General features: G+C 43.3%; 1 protein-coding gene across 1 annotated transcript; it reads left to right on the top strand.

Annotated features, from left to right (window-relative positions):
* Nucleotides 1–4,444: 4,444 nt before the first annotated feature.
* LOC311344737 (protocadherin alpha-8-like) lies at nt 4,445–11,131 on the top strand (the record flags this gene model as incomplete). The annotated part of the gene is made up of 5 exons (XM_084469088.1): nt 4,445–5,258; nt 5,676–5,837; nt 6,015–6,612; nt 9,107–10,250; nt 10,940–11,131. 5 exons carry the CDS (start codon nt 4,445–4,447, stop codon nt 11,129–11,131), a joined length of 2,910 nt encoding a protein of 969 aa, XP_084325214.1.
* Between the last annotated feature and the right edge of the window lie 400 nt (nt 11,132–11,531).

Raw genomic sequence — 11,531 nt, 5'->3', positions numbered from 1 at the left:
TAAAACATTCAGTTTCAAGGTCCAGGCCACGGACTCTGGAGTGCCCCCGCTCAGCAGTAACGTGACTGTTAACGTTTTTATCTCGGATGAGAATGACAACAGTCCCGGGATTTTGCCTCCCTATTCTGAGCACGGCTCCGTTAACAGTGAGAACATTCCCTACACTGCTGAAGCGGGATACTTTGTGGCTAAAATCAGGGCCGTAGACGCAGACTCTGGTTACAATGCACTGCTTTCTTACCACATCTCTGAACCCAAAGGAACCAATCTCTTTCGGGTCGGAACCAGCACCGGTGAAATCAGGACTAAGAGACGGATGAGTGACAATGACCTGAAAACTCACCCGTTGGTGGTGTTGGTTTGTGATAACGGAGAGCCCTCCCTGACAGCGACTGTGTCTATTGATGTCGTTGTGGTTGAAAACACAGGCGACCTTCAGACTCAGTTCAGACACGTGCCGCAAAAGGAGGACAGCTTCTCTGCGTTAAACTTGTATTTGCTGATCGCAATTGCGTCTGTGTCAGTGATCTTTCTACTGAGTCTCATCAGTTTAATAGCAGTTAAATGCCACCGGACAGACAGCAGTTTCAGCAGGTACAGCGCCCCAATGATCACCACCCACCCTGACGGGAGCTGGTCTTACTCTAAATCTACTCAGCAGTACGACGTGTGTTTCAGCTCAGACACACTGAAGAGTGACGTAGTAGTGTTTCCTCCTCAATTCCCGCCTGTTGACGGAGAGCTCATCAGTATAAACGGAGGAGATACTTTAAGCAGAACTCAAACTTTACCCAACAAAGACAAGGTATGTGATATTGGAGCAATGTGTTTTATGTAAATTCATCACTGAATTGTGTAATATCAGGCATATAAGGTTAACCTATTTTTAGGGTGTTCTGGAAACATTGTGTAGCTCCCGTTTGACTGAATGTATATATATATATTTTATAGACAACATGAACACGGGCAATGTAGGCCTACATGATAATTTCAACGAAACTGTCCATACACTAGCAATAGACCTGTCCATGGTGCTGATTTGCTTATCTTATCTTAAGAACATTATCAACCGTTGTAATTAATTCCAGATGATCTGCAACGATTTAATTTACTAAGTTACGTGTACAAGCTGTAATTTATAATTGTGTAGAATTATTCATACACACACAAATATTAATTAAAAATCCTCTTGCGGCTCATCAAACACACGGTGTCGCTGCAGACCGCAGAAATCCATGGGTAGCCTCCTTCTAAAACTCCTCCCTGTTGAACGCGTCCGTCATCGACCATTCGTGTCGGGAGAGCATTCAAAGCGCTTGTGTATTTTCAGTCGCGGGGCTGACTGGATGTTACGTCGGGTGAACCACATATAAGACGGATCGATCTATAACCCTGGATATAAATGGTGGTTGTGATTTAATATTTTTCTCGGACAACGATGCCTTTTCGACAACAAAGAGGATATGTTTGGGCTCATCTTGTTGTATTGCTTTGTCTCGTTGGCCGGTCTGACGCTCAGACGTCATACTCAGTTTCAGAGGAGGCGAACAAAGGCACCGTAGTTGGGAATATCGCAAAGGATTTAAACCTCAATGTGCAGGAATTGGCGTCAAGGGATCTTCGCATTGTTTCTGGATACAGTAAGACGTATTTCAACGCGGACTTACGGACAGGCAACCTCTTTGTTGATCACAGGATAGACAGAGAAGAGCTGTGCCCGAACACGGCAAAATGTTCCCTCAGAATACAAGCTGTGTTAAGCAATCCCGTCACTGCACACCGCATCGAAGTCAATGTTTTAGACATTAATGACAACTCGCCCACGTTCCCTGAAAAGTCGTACAATGTTAACATCTCAGAATCATTAGCAACCGGAGAACGGTTTTATCTTCCTCTAGCAGTTGATGCTGATATAGACAGTAACTCTGTGAAGACATACAGACTGAGTCAGAATGAATATTTCTCCCTCGATGTACAGAACGGAGGGAAGCATGGTGTTTCTGCAGAGTTAGTGTTACAGAAAGCGTTAGATCGAGAGAAAGAACCGGTTATTACACTTACTCTGACCGTGTTGGACGGAGGGAAACCTCCTAAATCAGGAACAATACAATTAACAGTGAATGTTATCGATGTAAACGATAACTCACCCATTTTCAATAAATCACTTTATAAAGTGAATGTTGCTGAAAATGCCCTGGTTGGAACTCTAGTGATACAGCTAAATGCAAGCGATAAAGATGAAGGACTGAATAGTAAGCTTTTGTATTCCTTCATTAAACGAGGTAATATCGACCAATCAGATACATTTGGTATTGATTCGGAAACGGGAAAAATAACAGTTGAGGGAAGTTTAGACTGTGAGGACACACCTGCTTATGAAGTACGGGTACAAGCAGTCGACCAGGGAAATCCGCCTCGCAGCGCGCATGCGAAACTATTGATTGAGATCACTGACGTCAACGATAATTCTCCGGAAATATCGGTGACGTCACTGATGACCCCCGTGAAGGAAGACGCAGAAATGGGGACCATTGTTGCCTTGTTGACAGTCAGTGACAACGACGGGGGACAGAATGGCATGACAAACTGTAAAGTCTTAGGATCCGTTCCTTTTCAGTTAAAGTCAAATTACAAAAATGACTATTCTTTGGTCCTAAATTCACCTCTAGACAGGGAGAACGCCGGCTTTTACAACGTCACGGTTGAAGCCGTGGATGACGGCACGCCGCCTCTGTCCAGCACCACGGTTATTATCATACAAATCGCTGATGTAAATGACAACGCGCCCGTGTTTCAAGAGCCAGTGATTAATGTGTATGTTAAGGAAAACAGTAAGGTCGGAGCCACAATCTACACTATTAAAGCATATGACCCTGATTTAGATGAGAATGCAAGATTAGTTTACAGATTGGTAGCAAGCCAACCAAGAATTGTTCCAATTTCCTCCCTTGTTAATATTAATTCAGAAACAGGAGAAATTGTCAACCTTCGGTCTTTCAATTTTGAAGAATTTAAAACGTTCAGCTTTAAAGTTCAGGCCACAGACTCTGGGGTTCCTCCCCTGAGCAGCGACGCCACTGTTAATGTTTTTATCCTGGATGAGAATGACAACAGTCCTGGGATTCTACCCCCCTATTCTGAACACGGCTCCGTTAACAGTGAGAACATTCCCTACTCTGCTGAAGCGGGATACTTTGTGGCTAAAATCAGGGCCGTAGACACAGACTCTGGTTACAATGCACTGCTTTCTTATCACATCTCTGAACCCAAAGGAACCAATCTCTTTCGGATCGGAACCAGCACTGGTGAAATCAGGACTAAGAGACGGATGAGTGACAATGACCTGAAAACTCACCCGTTGGTGGTGTTGGTTTGTGATAACGGAGAGCCCTCCCTGACAGCTACTGTGTCTATTGATGTCGTTGTGGTTGAAAACACAGGAGACCTTCAGACTCAGTTCAGACACGTGCCGCCAAAGGAGGACAGCTTCTCTGCTTTAAACCTGTATTTGCTGATCGCCATTGCGGCAGTGTCAGTGATCTTTCTACTGAGTCTCATCAGTTTAATAGCAGTCAAATGCCACCGGACAGACAACAGTTTCAGCAGGTACAGCGCCCCAATGATCACCACCCACCCTGACGGGAGCTGGTCTTACTCTAAATCTACTCAGCAGTACGACGTGTGTTTCAGCTCAGACACACTGAAGAGTGACGTAGTAGTGTTCCCTCCTCAATTTCCACCTGTTGATGGAGAACTGATCAGTATAAACGGAGGAGACACTTTAAGCAGAACTCAAACTTTACCCAACAAAGACAAGGTATGTGATATTCGAGCAATGTGTCTGTATTTCTGTAAATCCATCACTGAATTGTTTAATATCAGGCATATAAGGTTAATGTCTTTTTGGGCTGATCTGGAAACATTTTGTAGCTCCCGTTTAACCTAAAATGCAATCGTTGTATACACAACGTGCACAAGAGCAATGCATGATATATTACACTAAACTCCATCAATCCATAGAAATAGAACTCTCCATGGTGCTGATTTGCTTATCTTATCTTAAGAACATATTCAACCATTGTAATTAATTAAAGGTGATCTGCAACGATTTAATTTACTAAGTTACGTGTACAAGATGTAATTCATAATCATGTCGAATTATTCGTACACACCCAAATATCAATGAACACATCCTCTTACGTCTCATCAAACACACGGTGTCGCTGCAGACCGTGGACATCCATGGGTAGCCTCCTTCTAAAACTCCTCCCTGTTAAACGCGTCCGTCATCGACCATTCTATCGGGAGAGCATTCAAAGCGCTTGTGTATTTTCAGTCGCGGGGCTGGCTGGATGTTACGTCGGGTGAACCACATATAAGACGAATCAATCTATAACCCTGGATATAAATGGTGGTTGTGATTTAATATTTTTCTCGGACAACGATGCATTTTCGACAACAAAGAGGATATGTTTGGGCTCATCTCGTTGTATTGCTTTGTCTCGTTGGCCGGTCTGACGCTCAGATATCATACTCCGTTTCAGAGGAGGCGAACAAAGGCACCGTAGTTGGGAATATCGCAAAGGATTTAAACCTCAATGTGCAGGAATTGGCGTCAAGGGATCTTCGAATTGTGTCTGGATACAGTAAGACCTATTTTAACGCGGACTTGCGGACAGGCAACCTCTTTGTTGATCACAGGATAGACAGAGAAGAGCTGTGTCCGAACACGGCCAAATGTTCCCTCAGAATACAAGCTGTGTTAAGCAATCCCGTCACTGCCCACCGCATTGAAGTTAATGTTTTAGACATTAATGACAACTCGCCCACGTTCGCTGAAAAGTCGTACGATGTTAACATTTTTGAATCGTTAGCAACCGGAGAACAGTGTTTTCTTCCTATAGCAATTGATGCAGATATAGGCGGTAACTCTGTGAAGACATACAGATTGAGTCAGAATGAATATTTCTCCCTCGATGTACAGAACGGAGGGAAGCATGGTGTTTCTGCAGAGTTAGTGTTACAGAAAGCGTTAGATCGAGAGAAAGAACCGGTTATTACACTTACTCTGACAGCGTTGGACGGAGGGAAACCTCCGAAATCAGGAACAATACAATTAACAGTGAATGTTATTGATGTAAACGATAACTCGCCCATTTTCAACAAATCACTCTATAAAGTGAATGTTGCTGAAAATGCCCTGGTTGGAACTCTAGTGATACAGCTAAATGCAAGCGATAAAGACGAAGGACTGAATAGTAAGCTTTTGTATTCCTTCATTAAACGGGGTAATATCGACCAATCAGATACATTTGGTATTGATTCGGAAACGGGGAAAATAACAGTTGAGGGACGTTTAGATTATGAGGACACACCTGCTTATGAAGTACGGGTACAAGCAGTCGACCAGGGCAATCCGCCTCGTAGTGCCAATGCGAAACTATTGATTGAGATCACTGACGTCAACGATAATTCTCCGGAAATATCGGTGACGTCACTGATGACCCCCGTGAAGGAAGACGCAGAAATGGGGACCATTGTTGCCTTGTTGACAGTAAGTGACAACGACGGGGGACAGAATGGCATGACAAACTGTAAACTCTTAGGATCCGTTCCTTTTCAGTTAAAGTCAAATTACAAAAATGATTATTCTTTGGTCGTAAATTCCCCTCTAGACAGGGAGAACGCAGGCTTTTACAACGTCACGGTTGAAGCCGTGGATGACGGGTCGCCGCCTCTGTCCAGCACCACGGTTATTAGCATACAAATCGCTGATGTAAATGACAACGCGCCCGTGTTTCAAGAGCCAGTGATTAATGTGTATGTTAAGGAAAACAGTAAGGTCGGAGCCACAATCTACACTATTAAGGCATATGACCCTGATTTAGATGAGAATGCAAGATTAGTTTACAGATTGGTAGCAAGCCAACCAAGGATTGTTCCAATTTCATCCCTTGTTAATATTAATTCAGAAACAGGAGAAATTGTCAACCTTCGGTCTTTCAATTTTGAAGAATTTAAAACGTTCAGCTTTAAAGTTCAGGCCACAGACTCTGGGGTTCCTCCCCTGAGCAGCAACGCCACTGTTAACGTTTTTATCCTGGATGAGAATGACAACAGTCCCGGGATTTTAGCCCCCTATTCTGAACACGGCTCCATGAACAGTGAGAACATTCCCTACTCTGCTGAAGCTGGATACTTTGTGGCTAAAGTCAGGGCCGTAGACGCAGACTCTGGTTACAATGCACTGCTTTCTTATCACATCTCTGAACCCAAAGGAACCAATCTCTTTCGGATTGGAACCAGCACCGGTGAAATCAGGACTAAGAGACGGATGAGTGACAATGACCTGAAAACTCACCCGTTGGTGGTGTTGGTTTGTGATAACGGAGAGCCCCCCCTGACAGCTACTGTGTCTATTGATGTCGTTGTGGTTGAAAACACAGGAGACCTTCAGACTCAGTTCAGACACGTGCCGCTAAAGGAGGACAGCTTCTCTGCTTTAAACCTGTATTTGTTGATCGCCATTGCGTCGGTGTCAGTGATCTTTCTACTGAGTCTCATCAGTTTAATAGCAGTCAAATGCCACCGGACAGACAACAGTTTCAGCAGGTACAGTGCCCCAATGATCACCACCCACCCTGACGGGAGCTGGTCTTACTCTAAATCTACTCAGCAGTACGACGTGTGTTTCAGCTCAGACACACTGAAGAGTGACGTAGTAGTGTTCCCTCCTCAATTCCCGCCTGTTGATGGAGAACTGATCAGTATAAACGGAGGAGACACTTTAAGCAGAACTCAGACTTTGCCTAATCACGAGAAGGTAAGATATACATGCCAAAGTATTGACTCTTCAACTCTTTGTTGAACAACATAATTATCATTTTCACGTAAAGCCTAACCACTGATCGTGTTGCATCTGGTCTAGCCTTCCTGAGCACATACTTCTTCTGTGACTGGAGTTCTTGTTTCAATGTTCAATCCACATCCTCTTCCTTTTGTAATATTCTCTCTTCAATGCATCCATATTCTACTATATTGAAATCATTCCTTCTGCACAGTTATGTTGCTCAGGGTAGGAGCCAGCAATGAATTTCATCGTAATATTAACACGCTTTTTGATGGTTTCTATTTTTGGTATTGTTATTTTGTTAGTGTTTGCTATTTTGTTCTTCATTACTGTGTGATTTGAGGTGTGAGAGAGCTGGTTCACATGCTCATGGGTGGTGACATCATAGTTAATATAAAGCACCTGTTCACCTTTGTGCATGGAAGAGAGGGTGAATTGGTTGTCGTGTTCTTGCAGACCGCAACTTATACACTTTGTAGATGTTCTAAGTTGATTCTTTTCACGAATAAAAGTAATTTAAACGTATTTTGATGATTCCAGCAAATATCTTTTGGTAGTGTTTCAGAAGTTAAAGAGCCCAAACTCAAACTCTCAGCAACTTTAAGTTTCCTGTAGTCTCTACACTCGTATTGATTTTTATTTGCTCCCCTGTGAAACTTTTAACAACACTTCTTGTGTTGGTTTTTTTAAACCTTTACACTTGAGCAAAGATAGGCGTTTTATAGATTTTCTTTAAAAAAAAGATAAAAAATAGCAGTACTGGTATTGATTGCAGTTTTCTATAAATTATTATATCTTTACATGTGTTCTTAAAACTGACGCCTGGTGTCGCTAGTGACCAATTTTCTTCATAGCAGACTCCTCCTCTGCTGAAAAGTAGGGCTATCCAGCGATGCTTTGTGAGGAGAAAGGAGAGTGTCGATGAGCTGCAGACGAGAGCGCTTGGCGTATTAGTCTATACTATTTCCCCGGAAGTGTCATGTTTTAATATGTTTATTTCTTCGGTTTGACTGCGGTCGGAACAGCCATGGAGGGCAGAGGAATAGCAGTCACGTTTTGGATACGAATGGTCGCTTTGCTTTGTTCGTTTTACACGTCGTCAGCTCAGCTTTCGTACTCGGTCTCAGAGGAAGTGGACAAAGGCACGGTTGTGGGGAATCTGGCCAAGGATCTAAATATCAACCTCCAAGAACTGGAATACAGGGAAACACGGATCACATCAAGAAACGCTAAGTCATATTTTGGCGTGGATTTTAAAACTGGTGCACTTTTCGTTATTGATAGGATAGATCGAGAGCAGCTTTGCCAGAATAAGTTCAAATGTTCTCTGAATATAGAGGCCGTCTTAAGCCATCCTGCTCATTTGCATCGAATAGAGATTCGAATAATTGATGTGAATGATAATGCACCATATTTTCAAGAAAGTGAAAAAGCATTAAATATTTCGGAGATGTCATTCATTGGTGAACGGTACCTGCTCCCAATAGCCAACGATCTAGACATAGGAAGTAACGCGGTAAAGAGCTATAAACTGAGTCCAAATGAATATTTCTCACTAGATGTGCAAGGTGTGGAAGAACAGAGCGCTGAGTTGGTTTTGCAGAAACCTTTGGACAGGGAAAAGCAGGCAATTGTCCATCTGACGTTATCTGCTTTTGATGGAGGGAAGCCTTCACGATCGGGGTCGTTGAAAATAATTGTTAATGTCATTGACGTGAATGACAATAATCCCGTGTTTAGTGAGTCGTTATACAAGGCGCGTGTCACTGAAAACGCTCCGTTTCAGACATCCATATTAACTATAACTGCAACGGATTTAGATGAAGGACTGAACGGTGAAATTATATACTCGTTTATCGAGAGGGGAACATTCAACCCTGGTGTTTTGTTTTCGATTAATTCACAAACAGGGGAAATAACGGTAAAGGGGGACCTCGACTTTGAAGAGAATGCTGCATATGACATTCGTGTACAGGCGACAGACAAAGGCACGCCTGCTCGTAGTGTTCACGGCAAAGTGCTGGTGAAAGTAATCGACGTAAATGACAACATTCCGGAGATTATAATCACGTCTCTTATGAGCCCAGTAAAAGAGGATGCTCAGTTAGGGACGGTGGTCGCTCTGGTTACGGTGAATGATAAAGATGGCGGAAGTAACGGTCTCACTAATTGCAAAATATTAGGATCGGTGCCATTTAAATTAAAACTAAACTACAAAAATGATTACTCTTTGATTGTGGATGGGCCTCTCGACAGAGAAGATGTCTCCGAGTATAGCGTCACCATCATAGCCAGTGATGAAGGGAGCCCGCCTCTCTCGAGCACCAGTGTTATCGCTGTCCACGTTTCTGACGTGAATGACAACGCGCCTCGATTCCCAGATCCAGTGATTAGTGTTTATGTGAAGGAGAACAGTCCAGTTGGAGCTACTATCTACACCATCAGTGCAGTGGACCCCGATACAGATGATAATGCAAAAGTATCGTACACTCTGTTAGGGATTGTTTCGAAAAGTACTCCGATTTCATCCGTTGTTAACATCAACTCAGTGACCGGAGATATTGTCAGTCAGCAATCCTTTAACTTCGAAGAGGTTAAAACGTTTCAAATCAAAGTAAAAGCCACTGATGATGGAGTTCCTCCCCTCAGCAGTAACCTGACAGTGAACGTTTTTATCCTGGATGAGAATGACAACAGTCCCGGGATTCTACCCCCCTATTCTGAACACGGCTCCGTTAACAGTGAGAACATTCCCTACTCTGCTGAAGCGGGATATTTTGTAGCTAAAATCAGGGCCGTAGACGCAGACTCTGGTTACAATGCACTGCTTTCATATCACATCTCTGAACCCAAAGGAACCAATCTCTTTCGGATCGGAACCAGCACCGGTGAAATCAGGACTAAGAGACGGATGAGTGACAATGACCTGAAAACTCACCCGTTGGTGGTGTTGGTTTGTGATAACGGAGAGCCCTCCCTGACAGCTACTGTGTCTATTGATGTCGTTGTGGTTGAAAACACAGGAGACCTTCAGACTCAGTTCAGACACGTGCCGCTAAAGGAGGACAGCTTCTCTGCTTTAAACCTGTATTTGCTGATCGCCATTGCGGCAGTGTCAGTGATCTTTCTACTGAGTCTCATCAGTTTAATAGCAGTCAAATGCCACCGGACAGACAACAGTTTCAGCAGGTACAGCGCCCCAATGATCACCACCCACCCTGATGGGAGCTGGTCTTACTCTAAATCTACTCAGCAGTACGACGTGTGTTTCAGCTCAGACACACTGAAGAGTGACGTAGTAGTGTTTCCTCCTCAATTCCCGCCTATTGATGGAGAACTGATCAGTATAAACGGCGGAGAAACACTTAACAGAACTCAGACTTTACCAAATAAAGATAAGGTAAGATGTTTGTGAGTTGCTTTCAAATACTGTTGTATGAATATGTCCTCATCAGACTTTTTTTCCACATTCATGGAGCATTTTTTTTAATGCAGCAAAAATGTAATATTGTGGCATACACACTAACAATGATATGGTATGATTAATTTGTTTGTTAGTGATGGGCCTCCGTTTGAACATGAATGCAGTGGTTAAAGAATATGGATAAAATACAAAACATTTAGGCTATCTATATTCAATGGTAGCAGATGAAAGTGTGTCGTAACCAAGGCTGCTGACACAGTGTCGTTATTTAAATGTGAACATTTGTTCATGCTATGGGCTGAAGTGGTAGATCAGCATTAAGACGTTCTGGATCTCACGAGGTGTAATTATGAAGGTAAACGAGGGAGATGGAGCAGCAGCTCTTAGCGCGTCCCCAGTAAGAACGCTCTCCATGGTACTGGACATGAGATGTTCTGTGACAGCACCATGATGGCTGTTTTCCGGATTGTCTTGTCGTTGCATAATTCAATCAATTATTTTAGACCATCCACGTGTAAAATAATTAAATGCATATTCCAGAACATTATATGTCCATCCTCATTTGCCTTTATATGAGCTCACATGAGCTGTCGCTGGACATTGACACTAGCTAAATCACTTGAAACGAAATAATTTCGATTTAAGCTTGGACATGATATCAACAGTGGATGTCGCTATGGAGAACTCTCAGACCCACAGAGTTTGGTCAGTACGATAACCAGACTCCTCCTCTGTATGACGAGGCGGCCGTGGTCCACTACAGCTTTGTGTGGAGAAACACAAATGACGAGGAAGCAGCGAGGGAAGAGCTGTGCGCTATAGTCAGCAATCTAGACCTAAACGATCGTGGATCGTAATGTGTATGGGGTTGATATCCGGATTCATCGTGGCTTAGATATGGAATACCGATTCGGATTTACATCGCTTTGGATACAAATATGTGCTTTACTGTGTTTCGCCGACTGGTCGGGAGCTCAGCTTTCCTATTCTGTTCTCGAGGAGGCAGACAAAGGCACCGTCGTGGGAAACCTCGCTAAGGATTTAAACATTGACCTCAAAGATTTGGAATACAGAGACTTGCGGGTTTTGCCAGGACACTCCAAGAACTATTTTGGAGTTGATTTAAAAACCGGTGCGTTTTATGTCGGCGAAAGAATAGATCGCGAAGAGCTCTGTCCTGGTACGGTAAAATGCTCGTTGAATATAGAGGCTATGTTGAGCAATCCGGTGCACTTGCATCGCTTAGAGGTTAACATT

Source organism: Micromesistius poutassou (assembly GCF_964030765.1).
Source record: "Micromesistius poutassou genome assembly, chromosome: 6".
In the NCBI taxonomy this organism is placed as follows: Eukaryota; Metazoa; Chordata; class Actinopteri; order Gadiformes; family Gadidae; genus Micromesistius; species Micromesistius poutassou.
This window is presented reverse-complemented; position numbering and strand designations above follow the sequence as displayed.